General features: G+C 33.2%; 4 protein-coding genes and 1 non-coding gene across 15 annotated transcripts; 3 read left to right on the top strand and 2 right to left on the bottom strand.

The window, feature by feature from the left end:
- Positions 1-417: 417 nt before the first annotated feature.
- LOC102630699 (hypothetical protein) lies at positions 418-1,123 on the bottom strand. The gene is made up of 2 exons (XM_006488639.4): positions 859-1,123; positions 418-689 (listed from the first exon to the last, which is right to left on the bottom strand). Exons 1-2 carry the CDS (start codon positions 959-961, stop codon positions 565-567), a joined length of 228 nt encoding a protein of 75 aa, XP_006488702.1. The 5' UTR covers positions 962-1,123; the 3' UTR covers positions 418-564.
- Positions 1,124-4,507: 3,384 nt separating this feature from the next.
- On the top strand, positions 4,508-4,581 carry TRNAN-GUU (transfer RNA asparagine (anticodon GUU)). The gene has a single exon. It is a non-coding gene; the product is annotated as a tRNA-Asn (tRNA).
- A 10,657-nt stretch (positions 4,582-15,238) lies between these two features.
- Positions 15,239-16,305, top strand: LOC102630997 (1,4-dihydroxy-2-naphthoyl-CoA thioesterase 1). The gene is made up of 2 exons (XM_006488640.4): positions 15,239-15,538; positions 15,773-16,305. Exons 1-2 carry the CDS (start codon positions 15,389-15,391, stop codon positions 16,175-16,177), a joined length of 555 nt encoding a protein of 184 aa, XP_006488703.1. The 5' UTR covers positions 15,239-15,388; the 3' UTR covers positions 16,178-16,305.
- A 203-nt stretch (positions 16,306-16,508) lies between these two features.
- Positions 16,509-20,249, bottom strand: LOC102631300 (hypothetical protein). Of its 10 annotated transcripts, none has more exons than XR_003067126.2 (5): positions 19,868-20,249; positions 19,703-19,753; positions 19,486-19,619; positions 19,260-19,407; positions 16,509-17,159 (listed from the first exon to the last, which is right to left on the bottom strand). XR_003067126.2 is itself a non-coding variant. In XM_006488644.4 (5 exons), the coding sequence occupies exons 1-4, from the start codon at positions 20,210-20,212 to the stop codon at positions 19,295-19,297; spliced, it is 627 nt and encodes a 208-aa protein (XP_006488707.1). In that variant the 5' UTR covers positions 20,213-20,247; the 3' UTR covers positions 16,509-17,159; positions 19,260-19,294. The 10 variants fall into 10 exon arrangements, 6 of the variants coding, with proteins under 6 accessions (XP_006488707.1, XP_006488708.1, XP_052291355.1 ...); XM_006488644.4 differs by having other exon boundaries at positions 19,260-19,391; positions 19,868-20,247; XR_003067127.2 differs by lacking the exon at positions 16,509-17,159 and adding an exon at positions 18,129-18,778.
- Positions 20,250-21,049: 800 nt separating this feature from the next.
- LOC102607782 (guanosine deaminase) lies at positions 21,050-23,878 on the top strand. Of its 2 annotated transcripts, none has more exons than XM_006488648.4 (5): positions 21,050-21,280; positions 21,816-21,875; positions 22,015-22,197; positions 23,391-23,495; positions 23,599-23,878. In XM_006488648.4, exons 1-5 carry the CDS (start codon positions 21,278-21,280, stop codon positions 23,785-23,787), a joined length of 540 nt encoding a protein of 179 aa, XP_006488711.1. In that variant the 5' UTR covers positions 21,050-21,277; the 3' UTR covers positions 23,788-23,878. The 2 variants fall into 2 exon arrangements, with proteins under 2 accessions (XP_006488711.1, XP_006488710.1); XM_006488647.4 differs by having other exon boundaries at positions 21,058-21,280; positions 22,007-22,197.
- Positions 23,879-26,102: the final 2,224 nt, after the last annotated feature.

Below are 26,102 nucleotides of genomic sequence, written 5' to 3'. Positions count from 1 at the left end.
GGATTCATGTGCAATTTCCTTTTATCTATGTAATGCTTTCATATGTAAGACGCGCAACTGATAAGATCGTAAGCCCAGTTCATCGAGTCCGTCTTCTTCTTAACGCAAGGGAGTGGGACCCAAAAAAAAATAAAAAAAGAAAGAAAGAAAGAAGTGGCGAACTGATCACATGCTGTAAAACTTTTGAAGAAATTAATCTAACATTTAATTTCCATTAAAAATCTCGCCGTGCATTCATTGATCACGGGGATTCCCTAACATCTTGATTTTAAAAAATAAAAAGTTACATACTTCAACAGTCTGCTGCCACCGTAACCATAAACTCGGGGGGCGATTACCTAAGAAAATCTGCCTTCCAAGCTTCTAAATCATTTTTTCTTCTAATGGGGGGATTGAGTTCGTTTTGCCACCGCTTACACTCGGCAAAATGATCATCATATTGACTTGTTATATCTACAGATTAAGAGATACATACCAATATCCATGCGAATGCCGCCAAGTCATGGCTAGCTAGCTAGCTGCTGGTTGTACTCATATATAAATAGCATAATATATATGTATATGTCAAGAGGTAACGTTGCAGGCTGCTGCAGACTTCGACTTGTCGAGAATAGACCACATCACTTGCACATCTTCGTAAGCACACGCCATCACTTCTCCATGGAGATCCATCACGCGATTATCATGCTCTGCAAATTAATAATTACAAGTAATTAAATTAAGGAATTGCGAACTGGTGATGATGAATTAATATACCTATCGTACGTGCACATACATGAGGATATACCATATATGAATCAATGCTCTGATTTATAATGTTGTTGTCTTGATTCGAAAAGAGATTAAATAAGTACGTACCTGCAGGCTGAGACTTCTTATCCTTGGAAGCTGCAGGTTGCTGATTGAAGAAAGTGCAAGCTTTTCTAAATGGGGATGTGATGGTTTTCTTCCAAGAAGCCATTTTAATTAATTAAGTTGTACAACAAGTTATATATACATAATATAATGAAAACGAACGAATGAGAGTTGTTCTGTTTTGCACTGCTACTGCAAGAGGCTAATAAGGCTAGCAAAGAAGATGATGGATGTAAAATATATTTATATAGGGGAAGAGATAAGGGCCAGATCCGTGAGATGAGCTAGCGATCGATATATATATATTCATTAGAGTCACTCTCACTCACTCTCTCCCTTTTTTTTTTTTAATTTAATTTGTTTGTTTATTAATGTTCTAAATTTCCTATCAAAAAAAAAAAGATATTATCATTTTACTACCAAAATTATTCTGATATATTATGTCAATATCATGATTTACCGAAAAGTGCATTTTACTACTAAACGTTTGCGCCGTTATCAATTCACTATTATTCACTTAAGAACGTTAAAAATTTGTTGATATCATAAGGGCATCAAAGACATTTCTAACTGTAAGGGCATTAAAGACATTTCAAGTTGAAGCCTAAACGTTGCGTTTTAGGGAAATAATTAAAGATTAAAGAATTAGGAAATTAAACCCTAAAATCGTTATTGTTGACTTCTTTTTTAATGCTTAAATTACAAAGGGTAAAATTATCTTTTAAACCCTTAGGGATAAAATCGACTTTTAACTTAGTTTATATTAAACATTAATATTTTCTTAACGGAATAGTTGTGAATTGACAACGGCACAAATATTTAATAGTAAAATATATTTTTCAGAAAATTATGGTACTGACATAATATGGAAGAATAACTTTGGTAGTAAAATTATAATAAATAAAAAAATAGAGAGAGAAAAGATCGACTGTTTTGGCCGACTGCACCTAAGCACATGGGGCACGGTCCCCTTACAGAAACCCTACACGTGAATGCCCCTCTCTTTGGCCTTTACCTTTTACTTTAAAATTTCTTCAATAATATTGTGACTCATCTCACGCCACACCTCTCTCTAGCTCACGTTCCTCCAAATTAATGCCTCCCCCTAATTTGATCGCGTTTTTTAACTCCAACCCTTTTCACCAATCAGAATCAATCAATCAATCACCGCGCTTAATTTATCCTCTCCTCTTAATTAGAATTGTACTTCGTTTCTTCACCAATATTGATCATCATTCAGACAGTTTTTGTTTTTCTCTTTCTTTTTGGGCAAGAACTCGTACCCGGCCGTGTTTGTATAACCCTCTTGCCATGCAGAATATGTAATATATAATTAATGAGCTGCACTCGTAATTAATGAATAATTAATGTATATCAATAAGCACAGTTCAAACTATATTACATGCATACATACGTCTCTGCATGTCTTTGGTTACTACCGATCGATATGAGTAATTATTCGAAATTTAAACTAGCTGCATGGGGGCCGGGCCATGAGGAGTAATGATTTTATGGGACAAAGCTGTTTTATTTATTATGACTGGAAATTAGCATGTGTATCCACATGTTATAGTAACTAACAAAATAATAATAATGACAAAGGATTAAGACAGCAATGCCAGAAGTGGACCAATGATGTTTTCCTATTTGATCATTCGTTTTTTTTTCTGTTATTATAATTTTAATTGTAACTGTTTGAACAACTCAAATTTCCTCCCTAAAAAATAATGTATCAGATTCAGACTAACTGTCAGCATTGACCGTTAATTCGATTTGATATTAACTATATGTGTGTGTGTGTGTGTGTGTGGGCAGTTGAGTTGACATTTATTACACATAATTCACTCGTTTCGAAGCAACACATAGTATTATATATGGTGTGTGTGTGTATAATATTGTAAATGAAAATGGTCCCCTTGCTATTATGGGAATTGGGAAGGGGATCTTGGAACCAAAGCTATCTTTCCTTGAACTCTTAAACAAACATTAATTTAATTATACGAACTTAAAATGGAATTATATAAAAACTTTCCCCCAAAACTAAAGTTTAATTTACTTGTTCATGGTTATGTCCGCTGACAGCATCGTGTATTGTAGTCATCCAGGATAAATATATTATATAACGCAACAATCATACATCCCCCCTTATTATCTTGCCTGTTCAAATTATTTGTCTTCCCATTTAGTTGTTTAACTCACAATTTTGATGGTGGAGATATACATAAACTGACGACTAATCAATTTTTTAACCACTTAGTCCTTGTACATTATGATTAGTATAACCTAGAACAGTGTGTTAGTGGTTTTCACATGCAGATAGATTATTATTAATTTTTTCTCATTTAATAATACGCATTGCAGGGTACAATTAATAATGTTGCTGCACCACAAGGAAGAAGCATCCGGGCACATGGAGAGGGGGTGCTAATTTACATGTAAATATATTCTTTGCTCTTTGTTTGTGAATATTTGTTTTACATTCCGGAGGCAAGTTGATGTGAGAAAAAAAAAAGTATCCACAACATGCATGAATTAGGAAACTTCGGAAATAATATATACACATACATTGGTTGGTTCTTTAAAGTAAACACACACATGTTATAACATTATTGTATAGTTATATTTTAAAAATATTTTAATTGATAAATTATGTCAATAATGAAATATGTAGGTTTCTAACTCTGTGTTAATCTGAGTATGTTAAATTAGTTCACATTATGGTTGTCAATTTCTCTTGTACTTGCATATTATTTGGGGGAATTAGCATGGATATTATTAAAAAAAGAGAGAGAGAACACCGAAATTTAAATCAGCTTGAAGATTTAAATGATAGGGCGTCATAATCAATGATGAGCGTCTGTCTTCCCCCAGTCGGTTTCTGAGTTTGCCCTAATAATTTACATTAATTGATATTTTCGTTTGCCCTAATCATTTGGACTCCTTTCAAGATTTATGGTATAGTGAAATTGGTTTCACCAAATGACCAACCGGAGAGCCATACGTACATTATTAATCACAACCACCCAAACTAAGGAGTTTACTTGTACAGTAGACCTTAATTTTAAACTTTAAAGGTGGTATATAGTGCCCTTATTACTCTGAACATTAAGGAGAAGGAAACATCCATCAGTTAAAAAGGTTTTGGTTTAGATTTTGAAGTACCAATAGCTTATGAAATTGAATAAATAGGGCACCAGATTATGACAACTTAACTGGTACACAAGTGAAAGGGCAATTGGAAGTGCAAAAGAAGTATACGGACTTTACGGTAACAACCCAAGAAAGAAACAAGCCACTGTTTTTTTATATAATTATTGTATGTGTGTTCACAAATAATTGAATTTGGCTGTCCACACAATGTGCTTCTTGTCCCTTAAAGTTGAGAAATCGGGGCCCCTACTTGCCCACACCTTGTTAAAGATTTATGTTTGCCATATGATCATCTGATTTACCTTATCGGTTGCCATACTCTAAAAGTTAACTTTAGACTTTAGTTACCATGATTCAAGGTCAAGTTATGAGACGGAACCCAAAAGAAGTAATTTGTAGATCAGGTTGACGTTGATTGAATTTCAGTCGCGATGAGATGGAAATTGGTGTTGGTTTGTTTAGCATATTTTAAACTTTTTTGGTTCGTCAAATCTTCAACCAAGCTGGAATAGCTCAGTTGGCTAGAGCGTGTGGCTGTTAACCACAAGGTCGGAGGTTCAAGCCCTCCTTCTAGCGCATCTAATTTTTATTCTGCATAACTTACTTTTTTGAAACATGGTAGAGAAATTATTCTGTACGACTTACTTTTTTGAAACATGGTAGAGAAAAAACAGATGAGTGGAGGTTAATGTTGAAATTTTAAAATTTAATTGTAAAAAAAAAAAATTAAGGGTGCGGAGAAAAATTTAACGGTTCCATATAGCACCACCTAAAAAAAAAATTAAATAAATTCTTTTTAGTGCTAGAAAATAACTTCAAATGGTTTTTTATGGCCAAAATAGTAGAGTTTGATATACAAAGGCAAAAAAAAAAAAAAAACAACGGACCTCAATCTCAAAAATTATAAAATTTATTGATCCCATAGTAGGTTTTGAAGTGATATATTTTCAATCAAATCAAATATCTATAACTCTAAGTTATAGCACATCAAAGTTACTTCCATACTATTGGACATATATTTAATTCTCGTTGAATGTAACTTTGAAAGTATTGCATGTTTAACCTTCACTCAATCCAGCTTTGTTGGCACTGTAAATTTAATTCTTATTCAATCCAATTTTGTAAGAACTAGATTATTGTGTACGTTTTTTTTTTTCCCCTTCCTAGATATATATTTCTATGCCCACTATTAGATTACTTAAGCCTATATTAATGATCATCACAAAATGAGATAGGCAAGAATCCTATAGCAATAGTGTGTCCCAACTAATTGAAATTAAAAGCTACCATGAGGCATATATACATCCCACTTGCTTATAGCAAAGGGAGGTCCAAAATTAAACAATTAAATATATATTGTTGGTGTGATCCATTATACGCAAACATATGCCGCCGCAATATGTTTAATTCGCTAATTTGATCAGCCATTGAAGTTGCATTCTTTTTGTCAAAAAGCTTCAAATGAGACGGAGGGCCGATCATGATTAATCTTGGTAGGATCACTTTGGATAGGCCCAACAACGGAGACGGAGCTAGTTTATTTTGTCTGCTGAAGAGACACTTTATTACTATTAGCTTAATCAAATTGCAAATAAAATTTAAAAATTAATAAAAATTAAACGATTTGGGTAAGATTTAACAACCATACCATAAGATAATAATTTTAAGATGGTGCATGGCATCAACTGATGGTCTTTGAATACACAGAAAGCCATCTTGACTGGATTCTCTATTCAACTTCAAAGGTTTTATTAACAGCTCTTTAGTGAGATACAGTTGAAGAATCATCCCAGAGATAATTTTAATTATATATATAATTAATTCCTTAATTTAACCCATGGCTACTAACCCTCTGACTCCAACAATTTATTACTGTCCATAAGAACGCATCAAAACTAGTAAAAGGTTCCATTCTCAAACCTACAGCTTCAAACTCATGCTGGAGGGAACCATCACAATATTCTCTTGGAAAAATTCTGAATGCTCCTAGTTTCAACTGCATCAGTCGTTGGATTCTTACATGCATTATTTACGCTTACTTGTTGGTGGAGAGGTACATTAGTACCTCGTAAGAATTAATTCAATATATAATGAAGAACTCATAAGTAGGACGGAGTCTGAGTCTTGCATGACTGTGCAAATTAATTAAAAAAAAATCTTTCATGCTAATTAATTTGATTGTTAAAATTAATTTATTGACAATGGAAAGTCAGAGAGTTTGTGAGTTAACGAACTGAAAGCTGAAGTGAAACTGAGCGCAATAGAACATCACTTGTGTTTTAGGCAGCACATGGGAAAGAACACGAAAGATAGCCGAGTAAAGGAGGGGAGGAAAAAAGTTCATTTGCAATTCAATGGCCCTGCTTTCTTGCTGCCACAAATTTTAAAAGGAAAGAAAAAATGGGAACAGAACCTTAATACTGAGTCACTTTTAGCCTGGCATGCATAGTCACTTTGATTGTTTCATTCACTAAGGTATGTGTTTAGAATCCTATAGTTAATTAAATGATATAATATATATTATATATAATTAGCATAAGCTCCGCCTTCCCAGTTAAAGCACTCATCTACTCGTCTTACGATTTATGGCCACTGTCAGCTAGCCATGAGTTGGACACCAACATAATAAGCATTAGGTTCCTTTACCATTCCAATCCCAGAGATAAAAAAATCTTCTCACCGCTATTATTCCTTCTTACTTGCTATGTTTCGAAACTGCTGTGTATAAGAATACGACAAAATTACTAATCAAAGTTTTAAAAAGACGTATGAAAAGACTATATAATTTGAACAAGGTATACCGTACGGAGAATCCATACATGGGGCGGTACGTATATGATATTATGATACACCAGCAACTGGAATATGGAAAGCATATATATAACACTCAAACAAACCTCAAATGAATACCTTTACGGATCCTCTTTCTTAATTAATGCAAATTCTGTTGTGTTAATGTGTGTATGTATGAAATTAGATGTGTGCGCCCTCATTTTTTTAATGTAGATAGTTATTAAGTTGTGTGGATTAATAGAGTTAATTTTGAATACATTATAAAATTGTACGGTTTAATAGTATTAAAAACTACCTTTATTAAACTACACAGTTTATAGTGTGTCCTCATGCAAAAATAAAAAATAAATAATGAGAGTGCGAGCACTAAAACAGACTATATATATATATATATATATATATATATATATATATATATGGGGACACCTGTATTTTTCTTAGTGCGGATATATTTTTAAATCATACAGTTTAAAAGAGTTAAAAACTAACTCTCTTAAACTCCGCAGTTTAACGTGTGTCTGCATTAAAAAAAAAAAAAAAAAAATGAAGGCGTCTGCACTAGAGAATGATTATATATATACACACACATACTATGCATTATGCATGGAATATCACTCTTACTAAAGATTAGATTGATATTCATCCACGGAATGTGATTAATTTCCTTGGCAATTAATGAAATTTACCATTTATATTTAACGGTGTCAAAGCTTTCCCTCTGGCTTCCACTAAATTAGTCAATTATTGTGTTATTCTCTAATTAAGAACTAAATTTCGGTTTGTTTGCGACCGCTGACTTTAATTAGCAATTTCCCCTACTGATTGCCAAATCCTAAATTTGTGTCAGAAGGCTTGTGGAATAGGCTCCGTTTGGGATAATACATGCATTGTGCTGTGACTTTGGAGAAGTTATTAATTGAAGCATTACCTGTCAAGTAAATCTAGATGGATGTTCATTTGGGAAACAGTCGTTACACAAACTTTTGAACAAATAATTTTGGTAAATTAGCGAGGGTGCATGTAACATAAATTTTTCATCAAACATAAATTAAATTAACTACTCTGTCAGCGTCTGAAGCATAGTTGGAAGTGTGTGCTACTTGAGTATTCAAATTTGCACAATGCACTTGTTGTGCCAGGTTGTTTAGTTAATAGTTTATCGCTGCTGTTACTCATCAAATTAATTCCTTTTAATTAAGCATTCAAGTATTACAGTCATTCAGTTAATTTGGTATATGCATGCACTGCCCAAAACTAATAACATATGCTGTATATAGCTAGATCGTTGATTTCCATTAATTTTCAAGATTATGACAAGAATATTCTTCTTCTTCTTGGAGAATGTATCTGTTCTAAGCTTGCTATGAGCCTGTAGATTAAAGGGGGGAAAAAAAAGAACTAAAAATCCAAACTGAAATTAAGGAGGAAAAGAACCAAGAAGCTGGCCAAGATATAATCTATATAAGAAATTATTATACATTAATTATGGTACTCATTATTATGAGCTACAATTTTGGAATTATTTCAGGGGTCAGGTCAAATCAATTACAAGAAGGGGAGAAAAAAAAAAAAACTAGAACACAGTTGAGTGTAAAGATAGGGGCCGATTAATATTAATATGGTCTATAGAGAAATAACTAGGGTGGTGATTAATTAATAAATAAATTAAGCTGCAACAGAAACTCGGGTTTCATAGAATCTGGCAATGAAGGCAGAAGCTTTGCCGTCGATACCCGGTTCAGCAATTGAGAATCGGCCATCTTCATCACTTTTACAAATCCTTCTGACGTAGTAGCCATCCTCGCTCATATCATCCCCACCATATGAACAGCAACCTTTGAATATGTTGAATATTGAGAAGCAAGATGAAGATGAAGACTTCCTATGCCTGCTGTAACCTCCTGCCATGATCACACTTACTTAACAACTAAGCTAGAGCTCTGTGGCTATAAAGCTGTTGCGTTTCTAATTTTACTAATTAATGTGGGTGTGGGTGTGGGTGTGGGTGTGGGTGTGACTGCAGCACTTCTTCACTCGAAGATCACTTTCAGTATGCAAAACGTCATGAAATATCGAGTGTATTTATAGATGAGTGATCACCTACATGCGCTTTGAAGGCTATTTACTACAATAATTGGACGGTCAAGATTCAACGAAAATAGACGTGCATGGTGAGAGAGAACTCATCATCTCAAATCATGGTTGTAAAACTTGGAGAAGGAATAAATATTATGGTCCTCTACTTTTGATGAATTGACCCAAATAGCACTAATTCATTATATTATGATGAATTCACTTTCTGGCTAGCTGTACGCTAACTGGTAACCCTAACCCTAAAAGATCCCTGCTATGATATTGCTAATTAATTACCCGTTAAAGTAATGCCTACGGAAACTACTTTGATCAAGATTGCTTTTTTAATTTGTACTCCCCCAGACACAGTAATACAATAACTTGAATCTTTCTTCTTACTTTACTACTCCTTTCTCACACACTCTCTCTCTCAGTGGCTATTATTTCTTTTGCTTTAAATTCTTCACCCTTTACCTTTTTTTTTTTTTTTCATTTTCCTTTTGTTTTTCGAAAGGCGAGGTGAATTTATAATTCCATCTAGGATTAGCACGTGTTATGAAGATAATCTCGTATTTGTTGTTAAGTATATAAGATTAGGATAACTTTCAACTCATAATAATTTAGTTTTACAATATAATCATTCAGATCAGTTTTTAATATGAGATACGTCCATGAACCTCTATATATATATATATATAGAGTAAAATCACCCAAAAGTGAGGGCTTCAGCTAAATAACTAAATACATAAACTAAGAACCGTATGTACTTTACAAAACTCATATAGCAGCTACCTCCAACATAAAATCTAAAAGATACAAATATCTGTCTTTGCTCTTTACGATGTACTTTGAACAAATTAAGATGACTACAGCTTGCAAGATGTTCTTTATATATATATATAAAGGGGATGGATGGCATTGGCTGTTAAGTAACCTGCATGATTTTCGAAGAAAGTCCTCACGCACGCGCAGTGCATTCAAGCTGTACGTCTAACTTTTTTAGGCAGATATTCATTTATAAAGCTGGAGTTCGGCAGCAGCGAGGCAAATGCATGTATATTTGTATCTCACAGCTTTAATTTGTTAATCATGCCACCATATTCAACAATTTGGCCCTTATAATCACACTATTATAACATTTTATTACCGTAATGGCATTTATTTATTATACTACGTATGCTCTTTTGGTTCTTCATATATAGAAATCAGAATTATATAAGTATATAATCTCAAAATACTCAAAAGAAATTCCCGCACAATACGGTTAGGTCGACCAAAAAGATAAAGGAAATATCAATTATAAAGCATGTAATATTTAACGTGCCACTTATAATATTGTACGCATGAAGAGTAGTTGTCTTAAGTTGAAGATTTTATTGGTTCGGTTTCACACTTGGGATGGCAATTAAATCCATCCAAATTCGATATCCAAGATATCCATCCAAATATTCTGGATCAAGGTATGGATATTTCAAAAATTATTCATCTAGATATTGGGAGAAAATATAAATACTATCTAATTATCCGAAATGGTAAGATTATTTGAATTCATAAAATTATTCATTAAACTTATTTACTAAATAAACTTACCACTGAAATTTAAAGTTTTCAATTTTTTATTTTGTGAACCTACTTAAATACTTAATATGGCCTTACTAAACAAAATTATTATTAAATTGATTTTAAATAAACCCACCATTTGGTCTCTTCTTCTTCACCCCCCTTTTTTTTTTTTATTCTGTACTCTGTATTCTTCATTTAAAATCATCGATGCCTTAAAGAGAGAGTAATGAGATTAATCATTGGCAATTTAGTGTTCACAACTATAATGGTATTGAAATTATTGTAAATCTATTGCCACACGAAGACTAGATAAGAATAGAGCACTAGTTACCGATCAAGAAAGGCTTCAAATTAGCCATACAAGGACTTGCATAGCCTGGGCAAAGATGTTTACTGCTTGCATCACAACAAAAGCAAAAGAAGAAATTCACATTAAATTCATGAGGCCAATCACACAAAATTAGTTTTTGTCCGAAAGAACAATCTTAAAATATTTAATAGGTTCTATATGATCGAATAAAAATATTTTTTTAAATTATTTTAATCCTTTATTGTTTTAGCAATTCTCATGATTATAGAGCAGTGTCTAAAAATATGTAATATTAGTTTGTTTGTTCTTAGATACTTTTCTGTTCTTAAATGTAGTTGTGTTAATGGATATTTTGGTATGAAACTTTGATAAAATAAGGTTAAAATAACCTCACCCTATCCAAAATCCTCGTAATTATCCATAATAGAGAGTGAAATACCCGTTTTACCTTTATAAAATTTGTAAAAAGTACAATCATGTTGTTATAAATTGTAATATTTATTTTCTATCTTTTATATTTAAAAAATATAAGCATAAATTTAATATTTATGAAAACAGATTCAGTTGTCATTGACTTGTTGGATGTGGTGTTAACAACATAGCTAACATCATCAAACTCTATTTTTCACGATATGTTCAATGGTGGCATTATTGGCATCAGAGGAGCAACCGACATGACGGAATTGCTGGCCAAAGTCGAGGTGCAACCGTAACGCTACCGTCCAAACGACAACGAGTTACGGTGCACCGCCTACTAAATCGTACAACTGGTGCGACATCCTCTCCGATTTAAGTTCTGTTTGGGATTGAGTCATTGAGATACTGTAACTTTTAAGTTACAGCTGCTGTGAAAAAAAAAATGTAACTATGAAACAATAGTTAATAATATATAGTAAATATAAATTTTAAATAATATTTTTGACAAAACTATTAAAGATATAATAATTTTTCTATCATACAGGTGAAAAATCATATCAACATAGCTTTCAAGTTATAGCAGTTAGTATTTGTCAAATACTTTAGTACTGTAACTTAAGTGATGTCTAACGTCAATCCCAAATGCACCCTTAGTAAGTGGTGCATCACCTATTGATATTAATGAAATTTTTTTGTTTTTTCATTAAATTTAAATGTAGTAAATATTAATATATGTTCGCACAAATTTTTAAATTTTTAAGTGATATTTTATAATCACCAGCTTTCACTCTAGAGCTATTAAATTAATTAGGTTAATGAATAATCCCAATTGCCAATTCAAAGAAAGGATTTCTAATAATTTTTTAAAGTACTACATTATTAATTAGCTTTTACTATATTAATATGATATATATTTTATCTAATATATATATATATATATACACACGTTCATATGTTCATGAATATTCATGTTCATATGAATATGGACGTATCCATCATATATAATTATGAATTTATAGATGAATGAATAATATCCATATCCAACTGAATTTTTACCATCCCTAAGTCACACTCTCATTGCCGTACCAATATTATTAAACATAGAAAACGGAGCATGCATCAACTTGCTTCTTTTCTTCTTTTTTTTTTCTTTTTTTGGGATATTTTGAACACTTTCTTCTTCATCTTCTTTTTCTTTTGTTTCTTGTTTGAACACTTGTTTGAACATTGATATTTATAATAAAAGGTTTAAAAAGACCACTCTGGATGTCTACAGGGATCAATGTGGATAATTTCTATTCTGGTACAATATTCATGTGTCTGTTATAATTATTTTTGAGATATTTTTTATTGTCTGCCGCATGCACTATGAAGAACGTATCCTACTAGAACTAACTGTCACAACATACGTCGAGTTAATTGTTAAGTTGTAACCACAATCACTAGATGATTATTGTGACTTGTGAGTGGTATTTTGGTCACTTTATTCATCTGATAAAATGGATCGAATGTTACGGGCCTTAATCTATAATCTAAATAAGTTGGAGGTTGACCCAAATGGGAAGATAGAGTCCAGCTTTTAACACCCGTTGAAAATCCCTATAACACTCCTTTTGAATTTTATTCTAAAAGTGCCCCTAGTTTAATTTATTAAGGACAAACTCATACATTACAATTAACCATCTTCCCATAAATTTTTGCTCAAAAAGTAGTAGTAGTAATAATAATAATAATAATCCTTTCAAGTTTTTATTTATAAAATAAATGCAAATCTTAAATTTTGTTCTTGTTCGTAAAATCTATCCCCATAACTTGAAACTTTTATAATTTTCTAAAAAATATTTTTGATTAAAATTTAAAAACATAAAAAAAAAGTATGAAATGAGAGCATAAAAAGTTTGTTGAAAGAATAATTTATATAAATATTTAATTAAATTCTCATTTAAAATAAAAAATGAATTAATTTATCTTCAGCTATTTGGATAAATTTAATTAAAAAGGAGATTTAATGAAGAATTTTGAAAGGTTTAAAAGGCCTAGTCCGCTCAATATTATAGAAGAAGGTAGAAAGCCTATAGAATAAATAATTACTCATATTCATTTTTATATATATTAGGATTTTGGCTGGCTTTGGAAGAAAGCTTCATCATTCATCCACGTAGTGAGGAAAAGTATCAAATTAATTTTATCATTATTATTTTTTCCGCAAAAGCAAAAACATTCAAATGAACTATTCCTCAATAATTTTTAAATATTATTATTTTACAATTTAATTTTTTCTGACATATCATTTTACCATCAGAATTTCTTAACAATTACTTTTTCTCACTTTTTATGATTTTACCACTAAATCGTTAAAAATTAAAAATTTATTAACAAAATTTATAGTAAAGTTCTATTTTCCCTCTAAAATGTGTAGGTAGAATTTAAACTTATAAATTAGAAAATATAAAATTAATTATATACAACTAGATAATGTTTTTATCAATTAATTTTTTTTATATTTCTAAATATATCTAAAATAAATAATTGATAAAATTAGAAATATTATAATACTTTTGGTTTAACTAATATACATTTAACAGTTTGTTGGTGGTAAAATAATAATTTGTTTTTTAATAACAATGGCAAATTAGCAGTAACGACTTGCGGATTAATAAATTATATATATTAAAAACAAAAGCAAAAAACAAAAGGCGGATATAAATACAGCAGATGGCATAGCTAAGATGACAATCGAAGTGGGACCCACAACGACATGGTATCGTTAAGAGCAAAAAGGAAGGTAGTTGGAGAATGTGAATGATTTAAAGAATGGTCGGCCATCTGTATTTTAAATATTTTAAAAAAATACTTTAAATATTTATATTTTAAAAAAAACTTAATTATAAAAATATGTATAATATATTTTATACTTAAGGACAATTTATTATAACTAAACATAAGATTATTATTTTAGACATTCATCAAATACACTTATTTATTTATAGTTATTCTTTATTTTAAACCCTAAAACTTTACTCTTCATGTCTAATAAAACAATTTGAAAATTGTTTGTGGTGCATGTATGGTTTAAAGATTAAAAAAAAAAATTTGCATTTGGCACACTGTATTGATTAACAATTTAGAAATTGTTAGAGTATAAAATGGATCACAAAAAAAAAAAAAAGAAAGCAATTATAGGAACAAAAAGAAAGAAAAGAGAAAACATCAGTGAGGCGCAATTAGTTTAGCAAAATATAATTCAAATTGGAGTCCTCTCAATATAGATTTAAGGATATACTGAATATTCTTATGGGTGAGAAGAGTTAATGAAGATTATTAGATTAAAGATTTTAAGTAAGGATTTTTTGGTATTTTAAATATTTTACAGAGTAAATTCAAATATTTTAATTTTAGAGATGAGTGTACTAACTAATAGAGTTAAAAGAGTAATATTTGGAGTGTAAACAATTGAAAGAAATTTGGATTAGAAAAAAATGCTTGAATTATAATAATAAATAGTTAATAATAATTGGAATGAGATCAATTGCTCTCTATATATTATCTCTCTTTATATATATATTGCTTTTCTCAAGTGCGAAACGTTAAAATATATATTCCATACATACGCAACTAAAAGATAAAAAAAAAAAACAAATCAATACTTTAATTTTATCTTTTACTGTTTTACTTTATTTTTTATCTTTTATTTTTTATCTTTTATTTTTTGGGAGTCCTTTATATATATATATATATATATATATATATATATATAGTATCTTTTGGATGCATCCGCATATGAAAAGTTATATTTACGCGCGCGCACACAGAACTTCTCAGATGTGGGTGCTAAATACAGATTTTATGTAAATTTATGCGATGATGTTAATACGTTAAAATGTTTTTGTTCGTATTAGTTATAACACTATATGGTCTGAATCCACACCAAATCACATTTAAACATATCCACATACCATCAAAGAATCCATTGACAGGGGTGGGCGGCCCACAAAACAGCCTGCCAATGAAATATATATATTATTTAAGAAGAATAGGAAGAATGGAAGATAACGCGTACCTTTTTTTTGTGATGAGCTGACCTTTCTCTCTGATGAGAGCAGAGCAATAATGACTCTTTCTACTAAGTAAACGAAAGCAAAAACACGTTGCTCGTTTCGGCTGTTGTACCTACCACCCACCACCTACCACGTACCAGCAGCAGCGCTGAGCGTTCAACACCGTACCATGGAGAATTCATCATCATCATCAAATTCAAAGCAGAGAAAGAGCATTGCAGTTCCAGATGCTCCGTTGAAGGCAATTGGGTTTGAACTTGAGGAATTAACCCCTGAAAGAATCATCGGCTGCTTCCGGGTTACCCAAAACTCGTGTCAGGTGAGGTAGTTCGTTGTTTGACTTTTTTTTTTTTTTTAATTATTGTGTGTGTTTGTTTAATTAATTGATTTATTTTTTATTTTTTAGAGTTATAACTCTAATTATTTTCCTCAATATATATTTACTACCTTAAAAGACTTTTTATTTTAAATTTAGATATAAAAAGTTTGATGAATGGGCAAATGATGCATGTATATATTATCTTAATTTGGCTTGCAATTGGTGGTGCTGCAGCCATTTAAGGTGTTGCATGGGGGAGTATCGGCGTTGATAGCAGAGTCATTGGCGAGCATGGGGGCCCACATGGCATCTGGTTTCAAAAGAGTAGCTGGTGTTCAGCTGACCATCAATCACTTGAAGAGCGCTGAGCTTGGCGACCTTGTCCGTGCTGTTGCCACCCCCATCAATCTTGGAAAGACCATTCAGGTTTGGCAAGTTCGTCTTTGGAAAGTAAAAGAAGTACAATCTGATGATGGTCGCGATCATGATGCTGATCATCATCATCATAATAATTCTACTTCTTCTTCTTCTTCTATTATGATTTCTTCCTCCACCGTTACTCTCCTATGCAACCTCCCTGTCCCTGATCATGCTAAACATGCAGGAGATGCTCTCAAGAACTCTGCCAGCAAACTGTGATATACATATATATATATATATCATATATGTATAATTTCTCTTTTATTTTCCTTTTTTCTCCAATTTTTCAAATTTCACTGTACGTTGTAGTCAACGCAATGCAATGCCTACATTTATGTGTTTTTATATTTGCATATCAAGATGCATGTATCTCGCTCTCTTACATAATTAAGTCCTTATCAATTTATTGGTAATGTAAATGTAAAACTGAAGCAAACCATTACCGTTAATATCTGTGGCCTGCCTGAATGTGTACAAGTTCAACAGCTAGCTGTGATTAATTGCATGCCATGACAATTTATACCTGATGATCATATTGCTAATTATGTAATTAGTTGTCGACTCAATTCATTATAATTTAATTGTATTGATCTCCAATCCCTTCCATTCCCAACCCAGGCACCTCTTCAGATCTAGCGCAGCTATATCTGTAATAAACAAAATATTGGAGAATTTATCCACATATCGATCCATGAAAACACCCTATTCCATTCCTACCCTGCTCGCTCCATCACCATGCGCGCGCATTTGTAGTAAATAATTACTTGAAGGCCAGCTTGTTAGCTTTGATTTCTATATGGTATACAGTACTTGACGAATCTGATGGAGCATTCGTCATCATCAAACTTAAAGGCAGCTCTAGATGGTCCGCTGCGTGCACCGGGCTTTCAACTTGAGCAACTTTCTAGTAAAAGAGTCACCGGCCATCTTCGCGTTACTGAAACCGTCAGGTGAGGTGATTTTAGTTTCTTGAATGTATTGCGATGTGTACCCATGCCCTTTATTCTTCATTTCTATTTTTTCTTTTCCTTTTCCAGATGATGATCGGATCAAAGTTTTAATTAATTAATTACACTAGCTAGCTAACACCAAAATTTTCATTTGAAGGTATGGGAAGAGAAAAGAGGTGCAGGCATTCAACTTAGCATCAATCATTTGAAGCCCGCGAAGCTTGGTGACCTTGTCCACGCTGCAGCGTCCCCTATCAATGTTGGAAATAACAATCAGGTATACTATTCTATCACGGCTGGCGCTAAGTTACGTTCACGTAACTTAGGCCCTCCCTTCTATCACTTATTTACATTTAATTGCAAAAATGCTATCTACCACCACGTACACCTCCTATACATACACACACATACATATAAATTATTGTACTCTTGAACGTAGAATAGGCTGGAGAAATCCTTTCTTAGAAATAAAGTAAAGTACTTTCTACGTAAGAAAGAAAAACGACTCGCGATTATGGTAGTTTACTACTTACTTTCATATAGCTGTGATCTGTCCAAAAATTGAAGATACAGATCAAGAAATTGAATTTCAATTATTTGTGAAAACATATTGTTGAATTGTGTCCCACATTGGCTAGTAAAGGGGAGATGCTTGGGTTTATAAGGTGGTAGGTCACTCCACCTAAAAGACTAGTCTTTTGGGTTGGATACCTAGAAATCTTATGCTAAGTCCCCCCAACAAGTGGTATCAGAGCTAAACCCTAGTAGCCAGAATGTGGTGGTGGAACAACTCAGGTGTGTCGGACGAAAGGACCAGAGTCCGGCGGTGGTTTCGTCCGAGGGGGGAATTGTTGAGTTGTGTCCCACATTGACTAGTAAAGGGGAGATGCTTGAGTTTATAAGGTGGTAAGTCACTCCACCTAAAAGGCTAGTCTTTTGGATTGGATATCTAGAAATCTTATGTTAAGTCCCCCCAACACATATCAATTGGTAGGTAGAACCCTTGCTAAAAGAAAGAGATGCTATATATGAATCATTCACGTATTCGTCTGATTCTTGGTAATTTAAAAACTTATTTTAAGGTATGGGAAGTAAGACTATGGAAAGTTGATCCTTCAAACTCTCAGATCAAATCCATGGTTTCATCATCTACAGTTACCATCGCATGCAACATGCCTGTGCCAGATCATGCCAAACCAGCAGGAGAGATTCTCAAGATGTTTGCCAAATTGTGAATTCATTGTTCCAATCATTTTCAAACTTATACTGAATTCTCCGCAATCACAAATTTTTACAGTTAGATAGATCTGTTACATTCCAGATACATCACCAAGAATATCTTTTTGCATTTTTTTTTAATTTATATACACAGACTTGCAAAGCAATTCCACAACATAATCTGCACAAAGATAATAGCAGAGATAAGTAAAGCTAATTATCTGAACGCCCAGTACTAATGTACACTCTTCACTAGCCAAAATACCATTTCCGGCCAACTGATCAGTTCAGACATATTATTGTATTTTACCGGTAATACATCCAAGGGAAGCAGTCGTAGCAGGGAAAATCAGGTCACCATCAGTTTTGCAAATTCCCCGAGACAACCATAAACCTCACATTTTTGGTAAAGCTCTTCCCAGTACCTCACTCTTTCACAGCCATGATTTTGATTTTAAGTGAGGTTGGTTTTAGCTAAATTAATCCCCATGGCAGCACATTATGCTTTTGCGTAGCTAATGAACAGAACTGAAACCAAGCCTACCAAATCCTATTACCCATCACTTGCATATGCCCTGACAAGTGACAACTAAAACTCATCTGGAGTTGTGAACTTGATGCTTTTCTTTTCAAATGTTAACCATGTCTGAATCTGTAAAAGAGGACAAAGAATGTTCTTGTTGTAATGAGACTAACTAGCAGGAGAATTGCTCTCATGACACTAAAGTTCCATGGGTCACAGGCCATGAGAAGTGACTAAAGTTCCATGGGTCACAGGCCATGAGAAGAACACAGGTTAATCCACCAGCCAAAAGCCACATGCTTTTACTTAAAAAGTTCCCAACAAGAGAGTTTCAGTCTCCTACTCCTAGTCTGAGAATCAGCATCTAGGTCACAATTTCGTAGTTTGGGAAACAGAACTGCAAATATCATCCACAATCGACTCTATATTAACATACAAACCACTTGGATGGAACTTTACTTACCCTCTGATCTAAACATTCCAACTACAGTACAAGCTGCTTAAAGGAACAAATTATCAGGACCTTCAAAAAGATAAGAAGCGATCGACCCAATAAAACAAAACTTTGCTAGATTCCATATCACAACAATTCACAGTGCAGAAATTTTACCAATGAGTATCCATTAGCAAACTGGAAGCTAAATGTCAATCCACAATTGGGTAGTTCCTCGTTGCAGACGAAGTGGGTTTATTGCTTCTACTTGTCTTGGACTTGGCATATTGAGTACCCGAAATCTTTAGCCTTGAAAATGCAGAAGCTAATAAGCATAAAATCACAAGTAAAAAAAGAGTCACTGAGAGCCAATGAAACAGTAGAAATGGAATACCAGCAATACCTAAGATTGGTAAGTTGTTGAGTCAATTCATTGAGCTCAAAACCAGAAAGTTTGAGTAAGGACAAGGTACCGGGCACCTCTTCAGAAACAATCTTGGACAATTTATCAGCCGAATCAGCCAACTTCTTGAAGGCCTGCAAAAATATAACTTTGAATGATTGAAACCAACCACAAACCCACCCTTAAAAAAGAAAAAAAAGAAAAAGAAAAAACTTACAATCATAGTGGGAATTGAAATAATAGCCAATGAGAAAATAGCGCCAATAGCCTGGAGCCAAAAAATAAAGGAAAAGAATCCAAAATTTTTTTATGATGGAAGGCACGGGAATTTAAATTTATGAAAGAGTGAAAATGGAAAAAATTAATTAAAAAATTTAATTACCATGGAGAGGACGAAGAGAAGAGAGAGAAGGGCTAATTCGGGTGGGTTATTGACGGCGTTAATGAAGGGCGGAGCAGATGAAGAAGACAGCAACGATGACATTTGAGGATGTGGTGGTGGGCTAGGGGTAATAACGGTATTATTGGACTTGGAAGTCGATGATGCTACCGATGATATTGACGATGACACCGAGCAAGCACGTCGTCTCCTTGCAATTGTTGGATTTGGAAGCGGTGGAGTTGTAACTCCAAGCTTCTGATTGTGATTGATGCTCATTTTTGATACTATGCTTGGCTGCAGCTGCAGAGAACCCACCCCCACGCCGCACATGCCATTGCTCTCCATAGACTCTGGTCTCCCAAGTCCCACTTCCACCAAACTAATTTGTGTATTTAAATATATTAGTTAATAATTTTCAGTGATTTTTAGATAGTAAAAACAGATTTAGGTGGCCATTTAAGTTTATGCACAAATTTACACGTGTCCAATTATATTATTATTATTATTATTATAAAAAATACTACATCAATCATACAATAAATAAATAATATATAACTTAAGAGATATTATATCAATTATGTAATAAATAAATAAATAAATGGTATATGATTTGTTCACTCATATCGCACAAATAAAACTTATAATATTTATTATTAACTAATATATCATGCACAATAATCACAACAGAATCTTCTACGCCTACCTCTTCTCTTTTGTTGTGCTGTTGTGGTGTATTAAGAAAAAAAAAAAAGATAGTGCGAATATTTCATGTAAACAAATACAAATCTCATCATTTTTATTTTGTTTATTATTTATTATATTAAATCTTGGGTGGTTGGGTGTGAATCTAGCTAACTAACCCCTTTTTGAGTTGAATCTTATCTCTTAGTTTAATCGGGTTGATTACGTTGCCATTTTAATGTCGGTTTACTGTACCAAACCCAATTAAGGTCTAAAGCCGCGTATACATACGGCTGGCTGTATTTACGCATGTCGTTTTACTAAACCCAAATAGGAAGTAAAGTGTTATGTGGCTGGCTGTACGCAACGCAAGCATGTGAACATGGTTATAATAAAAATTCCCATCTGTGCTGTGGGCACTTGGTATGGTACGGCTATGTATGGTGTTGGACCGGAACTTTCTTCCTTTTGTTTATAATAATTAATAAATATTCGATTGCACCCATCCGGACGCCATCACATATTCACATTCACACCCAACTGTTCTTCATTTATTTATTTATTTATTATTATTATTATTTATAAATAAATAAATAAATAAATAATAGAGTCTTGCGCAGCACAGCACCGATTCTGATTTGTTTTCAACTTCTGTTTTGGAGTCACAACTCACAACATCGACGACATTCATTCACTTCATCAACAATAACAACAACATGGAGGAAGCTAATGGTAGATAATCAACTTTTCTTCTTCTTCTTCTTCTTCTTCTTCTTCTTTTTTATGAAAAACAAAAAAAAACAAAACAAAAAGTTCGTTAGAATTCTTTCATTCTCCTTTCCAGATTTTGCTGATGTGCCTAATCAGAATTTTGCTTTTCTCTTTTTACTGGGTTCTTTTCGACAATTGAATCTTTGTTTGTGTAAAACCATACATATTATTGTGGACACCAGTTTCTCATGAAGAGAAACAAGGTCTAATGATTATCGACTTCTGTTTTTAGACTGGACGGTTCTGTTCCTTCTGTTTTCATTTTCAGATTCAACTAGCTAGAATCATAATGGAGTAATTACCGTACCTTGATTATTATTATTATTATTATTATTATTATTATTATTATATGATGATGCTCAACTTAGTGGACTGCTTCTCTTTCACTTTCTAATCATTAAATTTAATTCTTCTCATTAACCGCATTCATCAAATTTGAGTTTTCTTGTTTTTATTGTCTCTCAATATTTTTAATCTGATTAATGAATGATACCAGTGGTGGAAACTAAGGATGGAACTATTTCTGTGGCTTCTGCATTTGCTGCTCATCAGGAAGGTAATTACAATTTGATCTGACCAGACTCCGTCTGCAATGTAGTTTTATTCTCTAATAATCCAAGATCAACAAGTTTAGGTCATAAAAAACTATTAGATTAGTTATATCTTTGTCTGTGTTACTCAACCCAGCTGTACAGGATAGAGACCACGAGTTCCTAAGTAAAGCTGTTGAAGAAGCATATAAAGGAGTTGAATGTGGAGATGGAGGTCCTTTTGGTGCTGTTGTCGTACGTAGTGATGAAGTCGTTGTGAGTTGTCATAACATGGTTTTGAAGCACACTGATCCTACTGCCCATGCTGAGGTGACGGCAGTGAGAGAGGTTAGGATCAGATATATAACTCTCACTTTACCTTTGAATTTATCATTTTTCGATGATGCTTTAAGTCAAATATTTGAGTTTATATTTTGCCTAAGAATGAATGCCTAGAGATTGATTTTATCTGCTTCTAATAAAGAACAAACTCTAGCTATTGACATCAAAACTTCTATTTCAAGTGCTTATGAAGTTAATTGGCTGTTTGGGAACCTTACTTTGCTGGGGATTCAATAATAAGATGATTCTGTATTGGTGCTGCTATATGGAAACCACTTGTATATCCAATGAATAAGGGATAATTTAGAATTCATACGTGGCACAATGATACAACTCCAACATTACAATTAGACAAACCCAACTCAGCTAGCTCTATCAAAAGCGGAGAAAAGGCCCAGGCAAACCCAAGTGAGGCTACCCAAAATCGACCCCAAGATAACCTTAAGCCAAGTCGTGTAAGAAGGCCACCCAAATGGTTAAAGGATTACACTTGCTGAACATATATGACTTGAGGATTCGGTTTCTAACTGCCTTCGCTATTTAGAGAATATCTTTTTGTTATAGTGAGAGGTTGTTATTTAGTTTTGACAGCTGTGAGCATATTCTTGCTGCTATAAGTATTTCCATAGTTGTATTTGAACGGGAATATATATGAATTCTGGACTTAATCTCTTCCTTCTCTCTGAATTTTCTCTCTATTCTCTCTTTCCTTTAAATTCTGGGAGCTTGCACTTGCTTGAAAAGTGTGGAAAATTTTGCTGTTCTGTGTGTTTCACAGGCGGCATATCACACAACCAATTGTTTTTTTGCCATTTTGGCATCCAATTATGAGAGTGAGCAAAAGTATTGCAGTGTTGTGAAAACCTTGAGAAAGTCTGGGTTCATGATTTCAGAAATCGTGCCTCACCAGCCAAGTTTCCCGAGTAGTCAGATGTCTAGGCACAACAGCAATAACTAGAATAATCTGTTAGTTTAATTAACCCTTAAACTCTCTATGAGTATGTCAGACCAAATGGATCTATTCGTGTATGTTTACGCTATTCACATACTAAGCTTTTTTGCTTTGATTATTATTACCAAATCATCTAAATGCTCAGTCTTTGGTCATTAATGCCTCGGAAAACTGCATGGTCTTCACCATTCTTGGTTTCCTCTGGTGTGTATGCCTAATGCTTACTTTGTCTGTGATGTTGTTACAGGCTTGCAAAAAGCTCAATAAGATTGAGCTTTCAGACTGCGAAATATACGCCTCCTGTGAGCCTTGCCCCATGTGCTTCGGGGCTATCCACCTTTCACGAATCAAGGTCAAATTATTCTGCTCCTTTTCGTCTCCTTGTTCCCTTTTCTCTCAATTATGGAGTTGGTCATAATAGTGTGGTGTTGTAATTTTACTTTGATGACAAACAGAGGTTGGTTTATGGAGCCAAGGCTGAAGCAGCCATTGCCATAGGATTTGATGATTTCATTGCAGATGCAATAAGGGGAACTGGCTTCTATCAGAAGGCTCAGCTGGAGATCAAAAGAGCTGATGGCAATGGGGCAGCCATAGCAGAACAGGTCTTTGAGAAGACAAAGGAAAAGTTCAGGATGTATTGATTTTTCATGTTACCCTTTTGGTTGATTGTAACTAACATTCATCCATTCTGAACATTGGCTTCATTTCTTTTTAATGCAAATTGTTCAATAATTAGTGTAGACTCCATTGAGAGACTATTGAGCTCAAAATGTTTATATGCTTTTTGATAAAAGGAAATATATACTGTTTGGGGGTAAATTTGGAATGATACTTTTGAACCAATAAAAAAATGACATGCAGGCAATTATTGGGGTAAAATGGACAAAATACTTGGAGCGGTATAAAGATGTCATTTGGAAGAGTTTACTACATTGGATGGATTTGGAAATGGGTAATTTTTGGATACCTCCCCTGAGGTTTGGCCTTACTACACTTAGATAGAATGTATGCATATATTGACATATAGCACCCCTGGACGCGTACAAGCGTTAGGGAGCCGTTTGGTTTGTTAGTGAAATTATAATAATACCCTTCATTAACTGAGAATAAACCAAATCACCTTCAATCAAGTATCTTATCATTTGCAATAAAAGGAAATGTTCTCTGACTTTGTAGCTTCCGCCAAATTATTTGTATTTCCACTAGAATTACTTCTCACGTCTCAGAATCCGCCTGTCCATTTCAAAATTTTACCATCTCCTAACAAAACCCTTGCTCATTCTGCTTCAAATTTACAATTTAACTTTGTACTCAAAGATTTAAAACTTTATCATCATAACCAATTAACTCATCCTCAAGTAATCAAACATACCAGTAATACCCAATAATCACCCAAATTGAGGGGGAAAAAATAATTTTTTTTTAATATGGACAATGCCTCGAATTAGTCAAGAAATTCCTCTGTGAATTTAAAATTCAAGTTTCTAATAAGACAAGAAAGCAAGCAAGCAAACAAAATGGAAAAGAAATTAAATTTAAAACCAATAATAACTTTTTGAAAGTAGAATACATAGTGGAGCTCTTGGTCATTAGTAACCCAACCTTGACCGGCACCTAAAGCGGTGTACTTAGAGACGACGTGCTGCGACTAAGCAAGCTGAGCATAAATCCTTGGCAGCTGATCCACCGACGTGTCGACCCTCAAGTAAGCCACGTGTGCTGAGAGTAGCTGCTCGTACAACGAATGCGAACAATATCTCCGCCTCGCACCTCGCATTCTGCCAGTTCACAGCTCTGTCGGCGCCGCTCTCAACCACCACTTCTTCGCGCTTGTTATTAGTATTGGCCTTGTTCATGTTCTGACTGGTGGTGTTCTTCAAATCGGCGGATTCAACGACGGCGATGATGAAGTCGTTGGTAGGAGTGACGTGGTCGATGAGTGGGCATTATTTGTTTTGGACTGAAGTTGAATGGTAAAGTGAAGATGGGTTTGATAAAGTGAAGGTGCGGTGTCATTTATTTCACTCGATTTCAAGCTTTGTATAATTGTGCATTCTGAATACACATTGATTTGTTTAATCAATCACTGTCAATTAGCTTTTTTAAGATTTAAAAATTATAAACTTTTGCAATTACAAAATTATCCCCGTTTACTAAACGGCTCCCTAACGTTTTTACACGTCTAGGGGTGCTATATGTCAATATATGCATACATTCTATCTAAGTGTAGTAAGACCAAACCTCAAGGGAGGTATCCAAAAATTACCCATTTGGAAATCAACCGCAAACATTGGACAATTCAAAATATTTATGAGAAATAATAAAATGAATACAAAAGGAATATTCTTATCTTTTTTTTTCTCTAAAATATGACATCTAATCCTAAAATCATTTTATTCTTTTAACATTAGGATGACATTTAGTCATAATTTTAATGCATTATCCTTACCACTAGCTTCCACTATATAAACAGCTCATTCAACCAATATAAGGGGACTTTTCCCTTCACTTCTCTCTCTCTCTCTCTCTCTGGGCATATTTTTACATCATCGCCCACTTCTCCATTTTTGGGAGATAATTTTCTATTCTCCACCTTGATCATCTTCTCTACCATATTATTACCTTCCACATATTTATACATCATCTTCATCTTCATCAACACCAAACATCTCTACATAGCTATCTAGTTTGTGTTAATCATATTTATTTAAATTATATTATTATATTATTTAATAATATTACATTTATTAAAAATAATAATATTAAAATTATTTAAAAATAATATTATTATATTCATAGAGAATTAATAATATTACCATATACTATCTTTATTTAAAAATATAATATTATATATATTTTAATTTAATAGTATTATAACATTAATAATTAATACTAATAAATAGTTTATTGTAAGAAAATATTAATTTTGTAAGATATTATTAACAATAATGTTTCA

This window comes from Citrus sinensis, chromosome 1 (assembly GCF_022201045.2).
Source record: "Citrus sinensis cultivar Valencia sweet orange chromosome 1, DVS_A1.0, whole genome shotgun sequence".
Taxonomy (NCBI): Eukaryota; Viridiplantae; Streptophyta; class Magnoliopsida; order Sapindales; family Rutaceae; genus Citrus; species Citrus sinensis.
Note: the sequence above shows the minus strand (reverse complement) of the source record. Positions and strands in the feature narration are given on the sequence as shown.

What these genes read in the sequence shown, in the direction of transcription:
- LOC102630997 (XM_006488640.4), top strand. Translation starts at nt 15,389, where the DNA reads ATGGAGAATTCATCATCATCATCAAATTCAAAGCAGAGAAAGAGCATT. An exon ending in TTACCCAAAACTCGTGTCAG is followed by an intron (nt 15,539 to 15,772) that starts GTGAGGTAGTTC and finishes GTGGTGCTGCAG; the next exon opens with CCATTTAAGGTGTTGCATGG.
- LOC102607782 (XM_006488647.4), top strand. An exon ending in AGGTGACGGCAGTGAGAGAG is followed by an intron (nt 22,198 to 23,390) that starts GTTAGGATCAGA and finishes ATGTTGTTACAG; the next exon opens with GCTTGCAAAAAGCTCAATAA. An exon ending in TCCACCTTTCACGAATCAAG is followed by an intron (nt 23,496 to 23,598) that starts GTCAAATTATTC and finishes GATGACAAACAG; the next exon opens with AGGTTGGTTTATGGAGCCAA.
- LOC102630699 (XM_006488639.4), bottom strand. Translation starts at nt 961, where the DNA reads ATGGCTTCTTGGAAGAAAACCATCACATCCCCATTTAGAAAAGCTTGC. An exon ending in TAAGAAGTCTCAGCCTGCAG is followed by an intron (nt 690 to 858) that starts GTACGTACTTAT and finishes ATTAATTTGCAG; the next exon opens with AGCATGATAATCGCGTGATG.
- LOC102631300 (XM_006488645.4), bottom strand. Translation starts at nt 20,212, where the DNA reads ATGGAGAGCAATGGCATGTGCGGCGTGGGGGTGGGTTCTCTGCAGCTG. An exon ending in TTTCAATTCCCACTATGATT is followed by an intron (nt 19,620 to 19,702) that starts GTAAGTTTTTTC and finishes ATATTTTTGCAG; the next exon opens with GCCTTCAAGAAGTTGGCTGA. An exon ending in CAACAACTTACCAATCTTAG is followed by an intron (nt 19,392 to 19,485) that starts GTATTGCTGGTA and finishes TGCATTTTCAAG; the next exon opens with GCTAAAGATTTCGGGTACTC.